Here is an 18,143-nt window from a genome sequence, read left to right as displayed (position 1 = left end):
CTAGCGCTGAAAATTAAAACGGCTTAGGAAGCGTTCAGCCTCATGGACTCCTGGCTGCGTTCCTGTCACCTAATTACCTGACTTCAAAGCCTCTGCTCGGCAGGTGTGAGGATGTGAAAGCTGCCATCTCCCCCTCAGAACATGGTGTGACTACACACAGATGAGACGGACCCCGAAGCATCTGGTGTACCGGGGAAAGCAGACCAAAGTTCCACCCGGACCCAAAAGCATGGCTTCGTGCGTCTCCAGATCAGAAAGAGGAGAGGCCGCCGTCCTGGGGACTCACCTGGGGCCAAGGTGGGGACGTGGGCCTCTAGACACTAACACCTGGTAGCTACTGCCCCCACCCCGTCCCCGTGTGCCATGCAGTTTAAGGTTCCTTAGAAGTTGGAACTAATTAATCCTCCCCACAACTCCAGGAGGGAAGGGGGCTCAGCCTTGCCTTATCACTGAGACATCCAGGCTGCAGGGAGAGTAAGAACTCCTTCATGGGGCAGCGATGTGGGGAGGCCTGATGCAACTTGAATCAGTTCCCAACCTGGGCTGGACAAGGAAGAGGGAGGCTGGAGGAGAAAGAAGGAAGAGGCTGGAGGAGTCCTACTTTTCAACTTAGTGGCCCCTATAAAGCGATCAGATGCATACTCATTTGTAACCCTTGATATAGTTGAACGTTCATATTTTACAGACCAGAGCAGGTATTTAGTACAAGTTTACAGGAGGGAAGAAGAAGACCAAACAGAAAGGCATTTGTGACCTTTGACAGAAAGCCTGGCCCTGGGCTATGTCCTTTGGTGTTGATTTATTCAGTGCTCACTGCCACATCAGGCAGGTGTGATGATCATTTCTTTGGTGCAGATGAAAATCCTAGCAACAGAAATGTGAGGCAACTCGCCCACGGTCACTGAGCTAAACAGTGGCGGGACCAGGATGTAAAAACCTATCTCAGTCTGACTCCAAGGCCTACGTTGGGCGTCACAGTCCCTCCTGCATCCCGTTGCCAGACGCGACCTGGGGTGGGTACGTGGAAGCAGGGGGAGGTGGGGGCTTGAGTGGTCTGGTCTTCTCGCCAGAACTCGAGACCAACACGATGCCACAGAAAGAACAAGAGTTTGTGGGACAGGGTTCAAGTCTTGACTGCCACCTCTCAGCTGTGTGACCTCAGGCTTATCCTAGCTTTAACTCAGCTTTCACATTTGTAAAATGGGAAGAATCGGAACCACTCCCACTTGGAGAGACACCATGAGGAGAAAAAAATTAAGGGCAAAAGCCCTTTGCAAAGTTGAATTCAGGGATTGGCAAACCATGGCTGAGGGGCCAAAACCAGCCATGGGCTGTCTTTGTACAAAGGGCTTTACTGGAATAGATAAATCTGTCATGCTTATTTGTTTATATATTGTCTATGGCTGCTTTTGAACAACACAGCAGAGCTGAGGGACCCTGTGGGCCACAAAGCCTAAAATATTTACTCTCTGGTCGACCAGAGAAACAGTTTGGCAACCCCTGATTGCAGAGCCTGTGGAAATGCAGGTTCTCTCTGTACTCTGCAGACAGTACTCTGAGTTTCCAGCATAGACCATGAGCTCCAGTTCTTACTCACAAGCACTCTCCTGACCCCTTCCCCAAGTGCAGGTGTTCTTTTAGGGCATATTTCCAAAAACAGAGCAAGCAGCTCTCCTGAGAGCCAAGGAACAAAACCTCCTAAGCCATTTCAGAGCCCAGGCCGGCTCCAGCCTGACATTAGGCACTATGAAAAGGCGTTTGTGGGAACAGCCACTTACTTGCAATTTTTACACTTGAGGCCAAAAAGCATTCCTTTCCCACAGACTGTGCACGTCTGAGACATCCAGTACTTGGTGGAAAACCTGTGAGGAAGAGAGAGAAAGTGTTCAAGGCCAAGGTGATGGTGACTGACCTAGCTCTAGAAGGATGACCACTGGAAGGAAAAGCAATGGGCCCTTGATTCCAGCCCCACTTCTTCCAAACTAGGTGACTTAATCAAACTGTTTAAACCACTGGAGCTTTGGTCTTTTCATCTGGAAAGTGGGCATAATAACACTATTGACCTCATAGGTTGTTTGGAGGATTAGACAAGGTTACACATGTCAAGGGCTTCACACAGGGCCTGGTAGACAGAAAGCAGTCACTGCATGGGGTTGTGACTATATTATTACTATATTATGACATTCAAAACAGTCATTCAGTCATTCAACAAACATGCCTGGAGGCCTACTATGTGCCAATTTCAGTTCCAGGACAGATGGATGGGACTGTGACTGTCCTCAGAGAACCACAAAGCAAAGTGCGGTTTCCCTGGGAGTCTGTTTCCTATCACTGAGCTGAGCCTTCCCCATCACTGCTATTTACATCCCTTGGTTAGGGAGCTTCAGGAGGGAATCTCCCCAAAAAGTGGAGACCCCCAAACTTTAGTAGCAGAGAAGAGGCCTCTAAAGGGAAAGCCTTTGCGGACCACCAGCTCACCTCCCTGCCTAGCCACCACCACGTGTTGCAAACAGAAGGCAGTTTGGAGGTTTCTGATATTCAGTTAAGAACTAGCGGGAACAGAGGTGCATTAACTTCCGAGGTTCCCTGATGTTGCCAGGGTGCTTTCCTCGCACAGAGATACCAGGCAGCAGCAGGGCTGGGCCCAAGAAAAGTACTGAAGGTTGTCAGGTCAGAGTTAATTTTCATTTCCAATTTTTGTCACCTCCAGCAGGAGTTGTATCTAATCTCCACTGCCTCACAGTGTCAAAATGAAAATTGGAAGTGATTATGTAACTTTGCTGCTTGAAAATTTTGAGGGCAAGCCTGCATCCCTCTGCTGTACCATCTTGCCTGATTTGGGTCAGTCACTTTCCAAACAGAATGAGCTGCAGCCCGAAGCCTCCATGTATAAACAAATAGCAATATTCTGAATACAGACTCTTGTGGCCAAGAAAACTCCCTTTCCAGTTTTGGACTGGGGGTTGGTTAAGTCCCATTCTGCCCCTTCAGTAGGGCCAGTGAGTTTGGCAGGATCTATTTTTGCAGGATTTTGCAGCTTTGGGGAATGGCAAATGGGCTCATGTTCCACCCACTAGCCAGCAGTGTGGGAATCGAGAGTATGAGTGGCAGACGGGAATTCCTTTTTTCCAGCCCTCTCTCATCCTTGGGATCAGCAATCCCTCTTCCCCAGATGTGACTGAGGTGACTCTGAGGACAGGGGATGGTATGCGATTTTAATTTCATTTTTTCACGAAGGCTGGGATGAGTGCAGGTCTCTCTGTCCTGGCATGGAGCCGGGGAGAAACACAGGGTGAGACTGGACAGTAACAGGGAATCCTAAGTGCTAGCTCTTCTAAGAAGATGTTCCTGTTGCCCAAAATCACCAGATGATTTCCCTCCTCTTGGCATCAGCATTTGAATCTGAGGTACCACCAGGTCTAACCTTAGGATGCTAGAGTCTGGCGTCTTGGTTCAGCCAATTGGGGTGGAGCCAAGTCAGGGCGTAAAGCTGAGCTAGGGGTGTGACCAATCCAGAGGTGGAGCTGAGCTGGAGTGTGGCCAACCCAGGGGTGGAGCTGAGCTAGGGGTGTGGCCAATCCCAGGGTGGAGCTGACCTTGGGGTGTGGCCAGTCCAGGGGTGGAGATGACATCAGGGAACAGAATGTAAGAAAACAAAACCGGGCCCTTCTTTTTGACGTCTTTCTCTCTGCATCTCACTGCCTGACTATTGATGTGTCTATCATGTATTTCTCAAGGCTTCCTTCACCGTTTTCCATTTGAGTCTTAGCAACTATCCTGTCAACACATTTCTTTCAAAAACTGTTGACGAGATGACATTCTGAGAGATTGTGCCCACTCCTGCCTCACCCCAGGATACCCTTAGGTGTCTGCCCCTGGTATTGCCCATCTCTTATAGCCCCGATCCCCTCTGTACTGTCATGGTCTGTTAAATGTCTATCCCTCCACTAGACTGCGAGCTCCCCAAGGCTGAAAGCCTTCCGTGGTGCTCAGCGTTGCAGCCCTGGTTCAGATATTCTCTATAAATACTAGAGAAAAAAACCATGAATGAGTGAACTCTGCTGGTCACAGAGGCCTCAGTGCACAGAAAACTCTCAGCAGTGGTGTCAAAAGAACACAAAGTTCTGAGGTTAGTTAGCTTGCTGATTCATCACTTAATTATTTAGGGCCTCAGTCTCCCTATCTGTCAAATGGATGTGACCACACTTGTGCTACTTACCCCACTGAGTTTGTGAACAGATTGTGAGGATAACACAATAAAAAGTGAAAAGTTAACTTCATGTAATGGGTGACTTAGTGGACAGAAATCTCCCTCCTGAAAAGGGCAAGTGCACTCCTGGAGAGGCTGAACCCTGCACCAAACAGAGCTGGAGCTCTGGACTGACAGAAAGTGAGCATCTCTGCAATCTTGTCTTCTGGGTACAAAGACTCAAAATTAGGACAAGCATTTGTCTCAATACTGAGTGGTTATTACATGCCAGGCCCTTCGCTTAGCACTTCAATACATTATCTCACTTAATCTTCATGACCACCCTGAGTAGGCAGAATTATCTGATGAGAAAATTGATCCTCAGCGAGGTTAAGTAACTTCTTCAAGGTTGCAAAACTTTACTAGCTGGGAATGGAATACAGATCAGTCTGACTCCAAAGCCCTGGCTTTTAACCACTAGGTGTTAACTTTGTAAGAGCCAGGTGAAAAAGAAGCAGGCATTTCAATGCCCTGCCACATCAAGGTTCAACCTGGCAGAGGACAGAAGGGAAGAGCAGGGCCATCCAGGAACTGGGGCAGAACACTCTGCCGAGCCTTTCCCCACCCTGGGGCCAGAGCCCCCAGCCCTCACACGCTGGGAGAGAGCCACCCATGCACTCAGGAACCCGGCCTACCTGTGCTTGATGGAGTTGCCGAGGTCTCTGCGAGGGATCTGTGGGGACCAGCGCGGCACTGACAGTGTGTCTGCAGGGAGAGAAGACACAAGAAGGTCTGGTTACACAAAGAACTGGAAGTGGGGTGGGCTCTCACCAAGCCCTGGAAGGAAGAGGCAGGCTTGCTGGCCTCAGGAAGGGCACTGGCCACCATCACTTGCTAAACCAAAGCGAAGTGGAAAACTGGTTTAGCTTCTGTTATCTTGACTCAAGCAAGGTCCCCAGAATGAGGCTTCCAGTCAGTGCCTGGAAAGAAAGCAGCCAAGGGAGAATAAAACTGAGCCTGGCTCCCATCAGCAAGCACTTACTGTGAGCCAGGTGTGTGCCACGTGACTCACATGCCTGACTTCATGACATCCTCAAAACACAGTTAGAGACTGTGAGCATCCCATCCTCACAGATGAGGAAGCTGAGGCCTGGAGACAGGAAGTCATGTGCTCAAGGTCCTCACACCTTGTAGATGGCACACCAGCTGAGTCCGGGCTTAAGGGACCTAGAACACATGCCTGTGCTTGCAAGGCTCTGACTCGGCAGATTCCAAATGCTGGTCATACAACTACCACTCCCCTAGTTTTTGTATGCCCTTGTACAACTTAATTAAGTTGACTTGTTTGTTTAAACACATTTCTCCTCAAAGTAAACTCTATATGGAAAACCAATATCACATTCTGTATAAGTAACTGTTTAGAATATGTCTAACCATGCACCACCTTAAACTCACGCTAGAATAAGTGATGGATGGATGAATGGATGGATGAGTGGGTATATGGATGGATAGATGAATTGGCAGATGGATTGGTAGGTGGGCTGATAGATGGATAGATGAATGTTTGGATAGATAGGTGGATAAGTGGTTGGATGGGTGGACAGATGGGAAGATGGGTAAATGGACTGGTAGGTGGATGGATGGATGGATGTTTGGATAGCTGGGTGGATGCATGGTTGGATAGGTGGGTAGATGGACAGATGAGCTGCAATGTGGACAGATGGGTAGGTGGATCAATGAATTGGTAGGTGAGTGGATGGAAGGAAGGATGGATGGATGGATGGAAGGATGAACTGGTAGGTGAGTGGATGGAAGGATGAATGGACAGACAGCTAGATGGATGGATAATCTGATGGATAAATGGGAATGAGGAGGAAGCAATAAATCACATGGACTTTAGACTGGGTGCCTGTTCTCATCAGGTCTTTTCTTTCATGCCTTGGGCTACGTCCCAGTGACCCACACCAGCACTCCACCACTGAGTTCCAGGACTCCTTCCACTGCCTCTGAGCACCAGCCCCCACCTTCACTCCAGTGCCTGGGTGCCTGCATCACCCTCCTCACAGACCTCACAGGCCCCAGGGAAGTGTGAAACAACAGCAGAAATGAACTGGTGCTTTCTGTGAAGCCTCTACCAGTTAGGAGAGAGAAGAAGGAAGTGGCTGACCCACACGCCAGCTCTCATTTCTCAGGCCAGATGGATGGAGTCGGTGCCCCGTCCTCAGAGCTGCAAATGCACGCCTCATTTTTCACAGCAATTGTTATGGAGTGGCATGCTCATTGGGGAGCCGGGCATGTCTGAACCCATCAGGGAGCGTTTAACCCCAACCCATTCACGCCTCCCTTTTGTCTAATGACACTGTCGACAGCCATCTGAAAGCTGTTTCCAGAAACCCCAATTCCGCCCTTGTAAAGCTGGGACCATTTCTGGGAGAGCAAATGATTCTGTAAGTCCCAAAGGGCAGAGAAAACCTAGAAGAGAGACAGCATGATGTATCAGTCAGAATCATAGCCAGTGGAATCTCCTCCAGGTTAACTAAAAACTAAACGTCATCAAACCCAAGCCCATTTTATAACTTGTTTCAACTTGTGGGAGAAACAAACAAAAAACAAGAAAGAAAAATAATTTTAAAGGAAAGAGAGTGGGGGACTGAAGTCAGATTTCGGAGGAAGGATGCGACCTGCTAACTCCTTACAATGGTTTCTCCCGGCCAGGAATGGGAGGCGGAATGACCGTGCTGGAGTGGAAGCTAGTACACTAGCTCAGATACACAGTCTCCTCATGGGGAATCCACAAAATTATTAGTACCAGCACCAAAGAGGTTTCATCTCATGGGACATTAGTAGCGGCTGTCTAGAAAGGTGTATTCAGAAGGATTCTGAGGCTCAAGAGGAGAGAGCATTGGGGTTGATCAGCAATGTCTGCCATTTTGTCCTTGTTTAGTCACTAAGCTGTGTCCGACTCTTTGCGACCCCATGGACTGTATAGCCACCAGGCTCCTCTGTCCATGGGATTCCCCAGGCAAGAATACTGGAGGGGGCTGCCATTCCCTTCTGCATTCTGCCACGGGTAGAGAACAAGGCAGTGCCAACAAGTCTGCACACTTCTGCCGCTCCTGCAAGGACAAGGACACATCTCCATCTCTGCATCACTGTCTCATAGCACAGCATCGTGGACGAAGCAAGCATGTAATACATGTTTGCTGAATCTGAGACTAGTATCACAGAAGGAGTGAGTAGACTGAGTACTCCATATGTGGTAGGCACTATTCTGTGCAGCTTACACCCAGAAGCTATGCCTCTGTGCAGTCGGTGTTCTCATTATTCCCACAGCACAAAGGAAGAGACAGGAGCTCAGAAAGCTGCAGTGACTTGCTGAAGGTCACACAGCCGGGCCCTGGTAGATCCTCAAGGAGAAACTCTGCAAGTGTTTATGAGCCTTCCAAAAGCCCCAGTCAGGGAGGTTTTGCCTTAAGGGAACATTTGGCATAGTCTGGAGATATTGCCAAATAACCAGAGTGGAGGAGGTGGTGGTGGGGCACTGGCATCTAACTAGGTAGAGACCAGGGACGCTGCTCAACATCCTATAATACACAAGACAGACCCCTGCATCAAAGAACTAACCAGACCCAAGTGGCAATGGTGCCAAGGTTAAGAAACCCTCATCAAGATGTTTTTCACTTCTCTGGCCGTCTCCCCACCCCCGTCCCGCCCCCCAACATCTCGAGATGATACTTGTGAAGCTCAACCCGGTAGAGAACAAATCCTCTTTTATTATAAGCACATCCCACCGTTGGATTTGTATCCTAGTTATTCTGTTATTCTCAATTACAGCACCTTCTCAGAAAAGTAGATGTAATTAAGTTTAGTAGTTTGGTTTCATTTCTCAATATCTGGTTGAAGGGGTGAATTCCGTCAATTACATTCAATGGCTGCGACATCATTAGTCTCAAGCAATAATAACCTCCAGACGGCTTCATCCGTGGGTGTGCAGATCTGAATTCTGAGATCTTCTCTTTACTTTCTTCATTTGGATTTCATTAAACTTGCCAATGCAAGCCTTAAAGCAAAGGAAAACTGTTTAAAAGGAAAATCTATGAAAATTCAGGCCTTATCATAACAGAGAAGGCAAACAGCATTTAGAGCAATTAAACTGATACAGAAACTTCTGTTTAACAATCAAAGTGCCTATTAAGATGTCTCCATAGCTGAACAAAAGCTTTCTACTCTCATTTTCTGATAACAAGTCAGGCAGACACAGAGGCAGAATTGTGATCATCCCTGGTGTGTTCCGTTCCAGGGGCAGGATAACAGGAAAACAGACACTTCTTCCCAGATATTTTCATTCACGGGGCATGGAAAGGGAGAGGGTTGGAGAGAAGGAGGACTCCTCTTCCCTCCTTTAGGTCCCACTTTTGATGCCCTCTCAGAAGTGGCCTCTGTAGAGAAGGGGAGAAACCAGGAGGCTTGGTCTTTGACACCTTGGTAGCCAGACAGACAAACAGGACCCATGATAGAAGGAATCAATATTAATAAAATCATCACAGTAGGTAGAGCTTTAAAATTAAAAACTTGGGCTCTGACCTGGTGAATTTGAACTCAGGCTAATGGAGGAGTCAGGCATGGAGAGCACGCTTGAAAACATTTATCACAGAGACAACACGTGAAGATGGGTGGTGAGAGACTTCTCTGGAGGCCCAAGGGTTAAGACTCCACGCTTCCACTGCAGGGGGCATGGGTTTGATTCCTGGTCAGGGAACTAAGACCCCAAATGCCGCTCAGTGAGACCAAATAAATAAATAAATACATTTTTTTTAAAAAAAAGATTAACAGTTGGAGTGATTAAAAAAAAATTTTTTTAATGGCTGATGATAAAACAAAAGAAAGGGATGAAAAAGAAGAGGAGGAGAGAAATAAGAATAATGATAAGAATTTTTAAAAATGAGAAATAAGAAAAACAATAAATATGCTTTGTGTTGAGCGTTACCACGCACCAAGCACTATTGCCAAATGAGCCCTTCACATATGTGATCTCATTTTATCCACACACCGCATGTATGAGCACATGTGATGCATCAGCTGTTACTGTCGGTGCCACTTCACCAACGAGGAAATCAAGAAGTGATGCCATTTGTCCAAGGTCACACAGCGTGTGTTTTTTAATTCAGGTTACCTAGCTGAGGCTCAATAAACAACAGCCAATTCATCCCTACTTCACAGATGGGAACACTGAGACGTAGAAGCAGTACGCAACTGTCTATAGTTTAGAAGTCTCTGAACTGGGATTTGAACCACAGACAGGAACAAACTGGATGCTTCCATTCCAGATCGCCCTCCAGATACACAGAGTTCACCCACCCTGTAACTGTCCATGCTTCCTACTTCTGAGAAGAGTAAAGGGAAGATGAGAACCAGCCGGTTCAAAAAGGCCACAGAGGCTTGGAGAGTGATGCCATAGTGTGCTGTGTATTCTGACTATCATTCATGCAGTTACTCAATAAATATTTTGTTGAATTTGCCCACCCTCCAAGTTATGACCAACCTAGACAGCATATTCAAAAGCAGAGACATTACTTTGTCAACAAAGGCCCATCTAGTCAAGGCTATGGTTTTCCCAGTGGTCATGTATGGATGTGAGAGTTGGACTATAAAGAAAGCTGAGCGCCGAAGAATTGATGCTTTTGAACTGTGGTGATGGAGAAGACTCTTGAGATTTCCTTGGACTGCAAGGAGATCCAACCAGTCCATCCTAAAGGAGATCAGTCCTGGGTATTCATTGGAAGGACTGATGTTGAAGCTGAAACTCCAATACTTTGGCCACCTGATGTGAAGAGCTGACTGATTGGAAAAGACCCTGATGCTGGGAAAGATTGAGAGCAGGAGGAGAAAGGGACGGCAGAGGATGAGATGGTTGGATGGCATCACCGACTCAATGGACATGGGTTTGGGTGGACCCCGGGAGTTGGTAATGGACAGGGAGGCCTGGCATGCTGCAGTTCATGGGGTTGCAAAGGGTCAGACACGACTGAGTGACTGAACTGAACTGAACCACCCCCAGAGATGTCCACATCCTGTGACCTAACAGGTAAAAAGAGACTTTGTCAGTGTGATTAAGTTAAGGATCTTGAGATGGGAGATTACTCTGGACTAGCCAGGTGGGCCTGATATAATCAGGTGAAAGAGGGAGGCAGGAGGGTCAGAGTCAGAGAAGGAGATGTGGAGATGTGGAGATCTGCTGGCTCTGAGGATGGATAGGGGCCAAGTGCCAAGGGATGCAGTGGCCTCTGGAAGCCAGAAAAGGCAAAAGAGCAGCTTCTCCAGAAGCAACAGCCCAGCAAACTCCTTCCCTTTAGCACCGAGACCAGTTCTAGGCTTCTGACCTCCAGAACTGTGCAATGATACATTTATGTTTTTGTAAGCCACTGAGCTTTGTGAATGTGTTACAGCAGCCACAGGAAACTGATAGATCACTGAAAGTGCCAGGAATGGAATTGGGGGTGGGTATGGTAAACAGGAGAGTTAAGAGTCTATAGGGGGAGACATAATGTGATATATGCAATGAATGAAATAAAACAAGACTTTGGAGTTTGTGTTAAAGCAATGGGAACCGTCTAGTACTCATTGGAAAAGTCCCTGATGCTGGGAAAGACTGAGGACAGGAGAAGAGGGTGTCAGAGGATGAGATGGATGGGTGGCATCACCGATGGAATGGACATGAACTTGAGCAAATTTCAGGAGATGGTGAGGGACAGAGAGGCCTGGCATGCTGCAGTCCATGGGGTCTCACAGAGTCGGACATGACTGAGCGACTGAACAAGTGTCTTAGAACAGAGTGGGATGCTGTGTGGGGTCTTGTACATATAAGCACTCCCTCTGGCGGCCGAGTGAAGAACAGCCTGCCAGGCTTTGACAAAAACAGGAGGGTCCACCCTCACCCCAACCGCTAACTCCCCACCCCTGCTGGGGTCCAAAATATGAGCCCTGACCCTTACAAGGCCATTCATCTCCCGGGCCAGGCTTTTCCCATTTGAGCTGTCATGTCATGATCTCACCTGCAGCCCCCAGTTGAAAAAAAAACAACCATACCGCAGGGACTTCCCTGGTGGTTCAGTGGTTAAAGACTATGAGCGTCCACTGCAGGGGACTTGGGTTCTATCCCTGGTCAGGGAACTAAGATCCCCCTGCGGGCACGATACAGCCCAAAGTGAAACAGACAAATAATACAGATTTAAAAAATAAACCCATATCCCCGAGTAATCAGTCCACTGGCTGGCACAGGAGCAAGGCACGGTCTTCTTCTTGTACGTATCCCAAATAAGGATTCACCTCTTGGAGCTGTTTCTTCATTGAATCCTGACAACCCCACGAGGTTGTATCCCTAGTTCAGAGATAAGGAAGATGGGGATATGTGTTCAACGTCTTACTGCTAGTATTTGGTGCACTTGAGAGTTGACTTCAGTTTCCTATAAAAACCAAAGCCTTGCTTTTCACCCCCACACCATCCTGCCTTCCTGTGCTATGTCTCCTGAGACAAGTGTAAAAATTATTGTTCAAATTGTGCATCCTAGAGTTGGACAGGACCACAAGAAACCATCTACTGCAGTCTAGTCCCTAAACTCTGTTGGCTAGAAGAGAAGCTATGCTAACCTTAAATGTTTCCATGGAGATAAAGACTTCTGAGCACACAATACTATTAATAATAACAGCTAACATTTATTGAGTATATACTATACGGCTGGACTCAGATTAAATGCTTAGATGTATTATTTCATCTGATCTCCTAACTCCTTTTTAGGCGGGAGAGCTGGGGTTTCATCCAGGACAGCCCAACGCCAGGCTTCATCCTCAGAAATGCCACAAATGAAATGGAAGGTCCAGCTGCCCTTCAGCTTCCAGCCCAGGGACAGGACAGACTGAGAACTTAACAATGGTGCTGCACTCAAATCGAGTAGCAAATTCTTTAGGCTCCTGAAACTAATAAAACTTAGAGCGTTCAAGCCACCAGCTAAAATCCCACTGATTCATCCAAGGTGCCAACCAATCCTTGACTAAAGCTGTTCACAGTATTATTCACATAGCGGCGAACAACTCTATTTGCTTTAATATCCAATTCAAAACATCACATCCAAGAGTCTTTTCATTCTGTGCTATCTCTAAAGGTTACAGCCCCATGGTGCTTCAGGGCCAAATTGAGTTTCTTGGCGTAGATGGACATAATTTTCTCCCTGTGACAACTACAAGCCACTTCTCAAGATGAGAATTTCATCATCTGGGGGCTCATGATTGCTATGGAGGTGACCGGGGAACCACTTAGCACTGGTGAGTATGTAGATGAAAGCGAACCTGGGTCCTGGGTCTTGCAGGGAAGCAATAAGGCAGAGGGACGGACAGTGATAAAGAGATGCTTGGTGTGAGCAAAGTTTGTGCTGCTCACTCTTAAAGGAAGAGACCCTTCAGAGGAGATTCTTAGGGGTCCACATGGCATTGGGGCAAAACAAAGGGCAATGGTGAAGCCACCAGCCTAGAAATAGGAAAACTGTGGGGTTGGAGGTATAGGGTAAACCAACCTGCATGTATATGGGGTTCAAGCCACCGACAAGGCTCTGAGTGTAGACCTATTCTGGAGACAGGGCAGCAGACTTCATTTCTGAATGGGAAGGGCCTCCAGGTTATCAAGCTGCCCGGGAGAGTGTGGGACTTTGAAGTGAGCAGACCTGTGTTCACCCATCAGCTCTGCCACTTCCCAGCTATGAGACCTCGGGCATTTTCACCTCTGTGAAAGGTGTCTTTCCTTATCTCCGGCCAAAAAAAAAAGGGGGGGGGTCACACTATCCCCCTCCTAGGAGGATGAAGCGGGCAATACAACTGGAACAGAGCTCAGCTGAGTGCCTGACATATTATTGTCATTCTTGTTCTTGTCATTGTCATCATCACTCTGCCTCTAGAATTAACACACCAGTTAGAACCTGACAAGGCTCTCCAAGGACCATGATTTAGAACAGAGGTTGGCAAACTATGACCCTCAGGCCAAGACTGGCCCATCTCCTGCTTTTATAAATAAAGTTTGATTGGCACATAGCCACGTCCACTCATTTACACATCATGACTGATTCTGCATTATAACAGCAGAGTTTGAGTAATTTAGACAGGGGCAATGCAGTCCACAAAATCAAAAGCTAATTATTACCTGGCCCTTTATTGAAAAAGTATGTCAAACCCTGATTAAGAGCTGTGTAATTCATTCCTTGGCTGATTAGTGGGAAAGTACTTTTCTACCTTTACTGAGGTATAATTAACAAAATTGTAAGATATTTAAAGTATATAATGTGATGGTTTGACATACGTATACATTGTGAAAGTTTTTTTTTTTTCTTTGAAGCCAGAAGGCTAGGGTTTGTAGACCCACTTCAGCCATTTACATGGTGGGAATTCTTGGACAAATGGTGTGCATTCTCCAAGCCGAAGTGTTCATGACCCACAGGGCGTCACCCCTCTGCTTACCTAATCCTAACACGGCATAGGGTGTGTTGTTTCCATGCCTATTTTACAGAAGAGAAGAGCCAGACACAGTAGGACCAATAAGCGGTCCAGCCAAGATTCTAACCTATCCCAGTCTCACCCCATGCCTGTTTTCTTTCCAGCTCTCACTGTCTCCTGGTAGAATAATCTGTGATGAGGCAATGTCTCTGATTACATGCCACTGCTGAAATCTATGTCAGCTCATGGAGACAGGGGGGGGGCGGGAATTAACCCTCTCCTCTCACTGCTTCTGTCTGGGTTAATTAATACGATTATCCGGTTGTCACTTCATCAAAGCAGAGAGAAGACCCTGAGGACGTGCAAGTTATCGTGGGAGAGGTGGCGGTGCTGGTCACGGCCAAGGGGAAGAGATGAAGTGGTCTCCTGGGGGTGTCTCAGGTGAAAGCCTACCTTGGTGGGATGGGTGGGCAGTGAGGACTAAGCAATGCGAGTGCAGAGAGGACTGATGTGTGGGGCGAGAGGCAGAAGAGTGCAGAGGAAAGGCCATGCTAGCACAAGGAGTTAGAATCCAAGCTGTCCTCTACCACCTGTCCCTCCTGGCCCACGGCCTGGGTAAAAAAAAATTTTTAAATGGTGAAACCAAACTGGAATTACCTTCAGGATCTAGTGGGAAAACTAGAATGTATGTATTGTAACACCCCCCACTTCAGAATCATGTTCCCCTTTTTAAAGACCATCACCACCTCACGTCTGAGTCCCGGCAGGTAACTGCTGAGCTGGGATCCCCTGAACTGCCCATAAATTACATGCATAGACAGCGGATAACATCACACCCTCTCCCAGTAGACACGTGAAACGTGGAGTCATCACCCGTGATTTATCTCAGCCCCCTCACGTGGCCTCAATTAAATTTCATTGCCAGTAAAGAAAGTGAAGATGGCTGAGGCATTTAATTACATTTTATAATGTGCTCACTGTTGAATTTATTAAAGTGTATCGGATTTTTAACCTCGTAACCAAACAATGGGACACCCGGGTGCCACACGAGTAATTATCTTCCTTGTGGGGATGATAGATGGAGATTCTAAGACATTAACAGTAGGCTGAGGATGTGTGTAGGCAGTGTGGGGGGAGTGGGGGCTGATGAGGGGGTGGATATGACAAGAAAATGAAGCAATGGGCCTCTAATTCCATAAGACACCACCACACAGATTGGAGTTGGGGGGAGTGGTACTAATTATCCATTTTCCCTCAATTCTAAAAATGAGACCTATTAGAAAACCCATCTTCCTTCTCTCTCCCTGTATCCTTACTCCAAACCTTCCCCTTGGGTTTCCCCTTGATATCATTTTACTCCTATGGTCTAGAAAGAGGAGAGGGATCATCTCCTTGAAATGTCAAAATCACTTTATATAATAAGATTTAAAAAATGCAAAAAGGGGAGAATAAAACATTATCTAGAAATCCAGAAGAATCTCATCAGGATAGTGGGTCCACGGTGGTTTATTCATGAAGCACTAAGGAAATTAATTATCAATAAGGAAATATGTGGGCTTCCCAGGTGGCACAAGTGATAAAGAACTCGCCTGCCAATGCAGGAGACATAGGAGATGCAGGTTTGATCCCTGGGTTGGGAAGATGCCCTAGAAGAGGGCATGGCAACCCACTCCAGTGTTCTTGCCTGGAGAACTCCATGGACAGAGGAGCCTGGCGGGCTACAGTACTCAGGGTTGCAGAGTCAGACACGACTGAAGCAACTTAGCATGCACGCATGCAAGGAAATATGTGTGGTGCTTCTGGAGGAGGAAGGTGGTGGATCCCATAAATATAATCCTGAGGGCAGACTTGGTATATCACAGGACCTCTATTATGGCATCATGTCTGCTCAAGAGACCAAGACAAGTCAGGTGAGGAGGAAGGCTACACTGATCCCAGACCAAAGAGGAAGAAATGCCCAGTGCCTCTGAGATAGCAGAAGTACAGCACTGAGAGCCAGTCCTGGCCTGAAAACTGCCACTGGCAGCACGGCTGTTTTGCAACAGCATCTGTATGCAACATACATTCTTCTGTATGTTCTATTCCCTTCCTACTTCTCTTAGTCCAACTCATGCCAACTCTCTCCAAGATCCAACACAGGCACGGTTCCTCCAGGAAGCCTTCCCTGAATGCACAGGGTCAGACACCCCTGCCATGCCCCTCCTGTAGCATCCTGTGCTGACTTCTCCAGGCCACTTGCTTTGTTGCACGAGAGCCTCTGCTAACACCTCTGATATCCTGACTACCCACTTGACAGTGAGATCCTGGACAGTAGGAGCTGCCAATTACTCACCTGTATGTCTTCAGAGTTTGGCTTAAAAGAGAGGTGAAGGGTTTTTCTTGCTAACTCCAGCAAAAATAACCCAGCAGCCTATCCCTCCAAATGGAGGCTTCACTTCTCCAGGGCATTTGAGCGCCTGGACCGGGGAGAGATCCCAGGAAGCCAGGCACTCTACTTGGCCCTGGCCACCCACCCATGGCTCTAGCCCCAGCTCTCAGGCTCTGGGTGGGGCTTTGGACCTCAGCTAGGGTGGCTGACCAAATGAAGCTCATCTGCTCAAAAACACAGCCCACCGCTTCCTCACTCAAACCTCTTCCCATGTGCCTGTCCAGGGCCCCATGGTTTCCAGAGCCACTGGAACATTTTCAACTCCTCCTGACTCTCACCATAGAGTCCCTCCCTGCAAGGTGCATCAGTGTTCACACTTAGGTCTCTTAGCTACTGTGTCAGGGAGGTCTAGTATCAGTCCCATTTTACAGGTGAAGACACTGAGGCTCCAAGAGCTTAAAACAGAAAACCAAAATGACCAAAAGAAGGGGTTCAGGGTTAGAAAGACCAGGGTTATTGTCCTGGTTCTGCCCCCAAACTGGGCAAGGTACTTGACTTCTGTGAGCTACAACCTAGGAATTGTAATAGCTAACATGACCCAGGCATTGCCCAAGTCAGTGGTTCCCCAGTTGTCAGCACCCTGGAACTGTCTGATGCCTGGATCCCTCCCCTGCACTGTGATTTAATTCAGGGGTCAGCAAACTAAAGGGCAAGGGTCAAATCTGGCCTGTAACCTGTTGTGTAAATAAAGTTTTATTGGCACATCAACATGTCCACTGTCTACAGCTGCTTTTGCACTGTAAGGGCAGAGCTGAGTAGCCATGATGGAAACCTGATGGCCCTCAGAACCTAAAATATTTACTATCTGGCTCTTTAATTAAAAGTTTGCTGATCCTCAATTTAATTATGCTGGGGTATGTATGGCCTGGCTTTGAACATTTCAAAAGGTCTTCACACCCTACTAATTCACAGGCAAGCTTGAGAATCATTGGCCTAAGTGTTCCATGTATATTGGCACACTGATTCTTTATAACACGCCTGTTTCATTTCCTCCTGTATCCCCAGCAGCCAGCACAGGGATGGGTACAAAGTGGCATTCCCACAAATACTGATGAGAGAATGAGTGAACGAACGAAAGACAAATCTACCCTGTGAGGTAGGTACTAATGATCCCATTTTTCAAATGGCAAATCGGAGGCTCAGAGGTCATCTATGGAATATGTCCTTCTGGGATTTTAACCTAAAACTCCTGGACTGCAGAGCCCTGTTCATGAGCACTGTGGCCTCTCTTCAGATATTCAGAAAGGAGGAGAGACCAGCAGAGTGTCAGTGAGGGTGTTTTCTTGTGCACCCTCCCTAGGAGAGGAGCCCCGAGCAAGAGGAGAGGCAGCCTGGAAACCTGAAGGAGCTCGGGGTCCCGCCAGCCATGCAGAGTCATCTCAGACCACACAGATACAGAGCCGTTCTCCTTGACCTCAAGGAAAATGCTAATTGGAAGAGGCTGGCTTACTGCACCCGGTTTAGGCTTAAACGAGGACAAAACAAGAGTTGACAGACAGAGGCCCCACGCTGCCATCACTGCAAATGTCCCTGTGAAGGGAGGAAAACAGTCAGATCTGTGCTCCATCAATTTCAGTTGTATTAATAAATGGCCTCATGTTGAAACCGAGCCACAGAAAAGGCAGTATCAGTGACAGGCGTGGGGCAGGGGGGACGTGCAGACTACAGCCTGGGATCTGCAAGTTGGGCTTGACACCTGGACCCAGAAATGGGCAACGAACACATTCATGGATGGCATGGTCCACCATCCAGGCAACCCAGGGGCCCTTGCCCACTCTTTTGCCTGAGAGGCAGAGGGACAAGACGGCATTAATTACAGGCGCAGACCTGAGTCCCAACCCCTGACTCTGCCTTTGTGATGCTTTTGTTCTCTGCTCTTTGGACCTCTTGCTCTGAGGCAGAGGACTGATGGAACCCATCCTGTGGGCTTTCCTTAGGAACGAGGCACTGGAACATGAAGCAAGTGCCTCGTACAGAGTAGGTATGCAACCAGGCTGGCTCCCCCTCGAGCAGCCCGGGTTCTTGTCTGCTTTTTCCTTAGTGGCCCTT

General features: G+C 47.7%; 1 protein-coding gene across 5 annotated transcripts in view; it reads right to left on the bottom strand.

Annotated features, from left to right (window-relative positions):
* The window catches only part of KSR2 (kinase suppressor of ras 2), a 485,372-nt gene that overhangs the window by 114,596 nt on the left and 352,633 nt on the right, over positions 1-18,143 (bottom strand). For all 5 annotated transcript variants that reach the window (XM_059876166.1, XM_015475495.3, XM_059876167.1 and 2 more), the window contains 2 exons: positions 4,885-4,954; positions 1,779-1,862 (listed from right to left, as the gene is read on the bottom strand). In XM_059876166.1, the coding sequence (XP_059732149.1) occupies positions 1,779-1,862; positions 4,885-4,954 (154 nt within the window). The remainder of the gene's footprint in view (positions 1-1,778; positions 1,863-4,884; positions 4,955-18,143) is intronic.

Source organism: Bos taurus, chromosome 17 (genome assembly GCF_002263795.3).
Source record: "Bos taurus isolate L1 Dominette 01449 registration number 42190680 breed Hereford chromosome 17, ARS-UCD2.0, whole genome shotgun sequence".
NCBI lineage: Eukaryota > Metazoa > Chordata > Mammalia > Artiodactyla > Bovidae > Bos > Bos taurus.
This window is presented reverse-complemented; position numbering and strand designations above follow the sequence as displayed.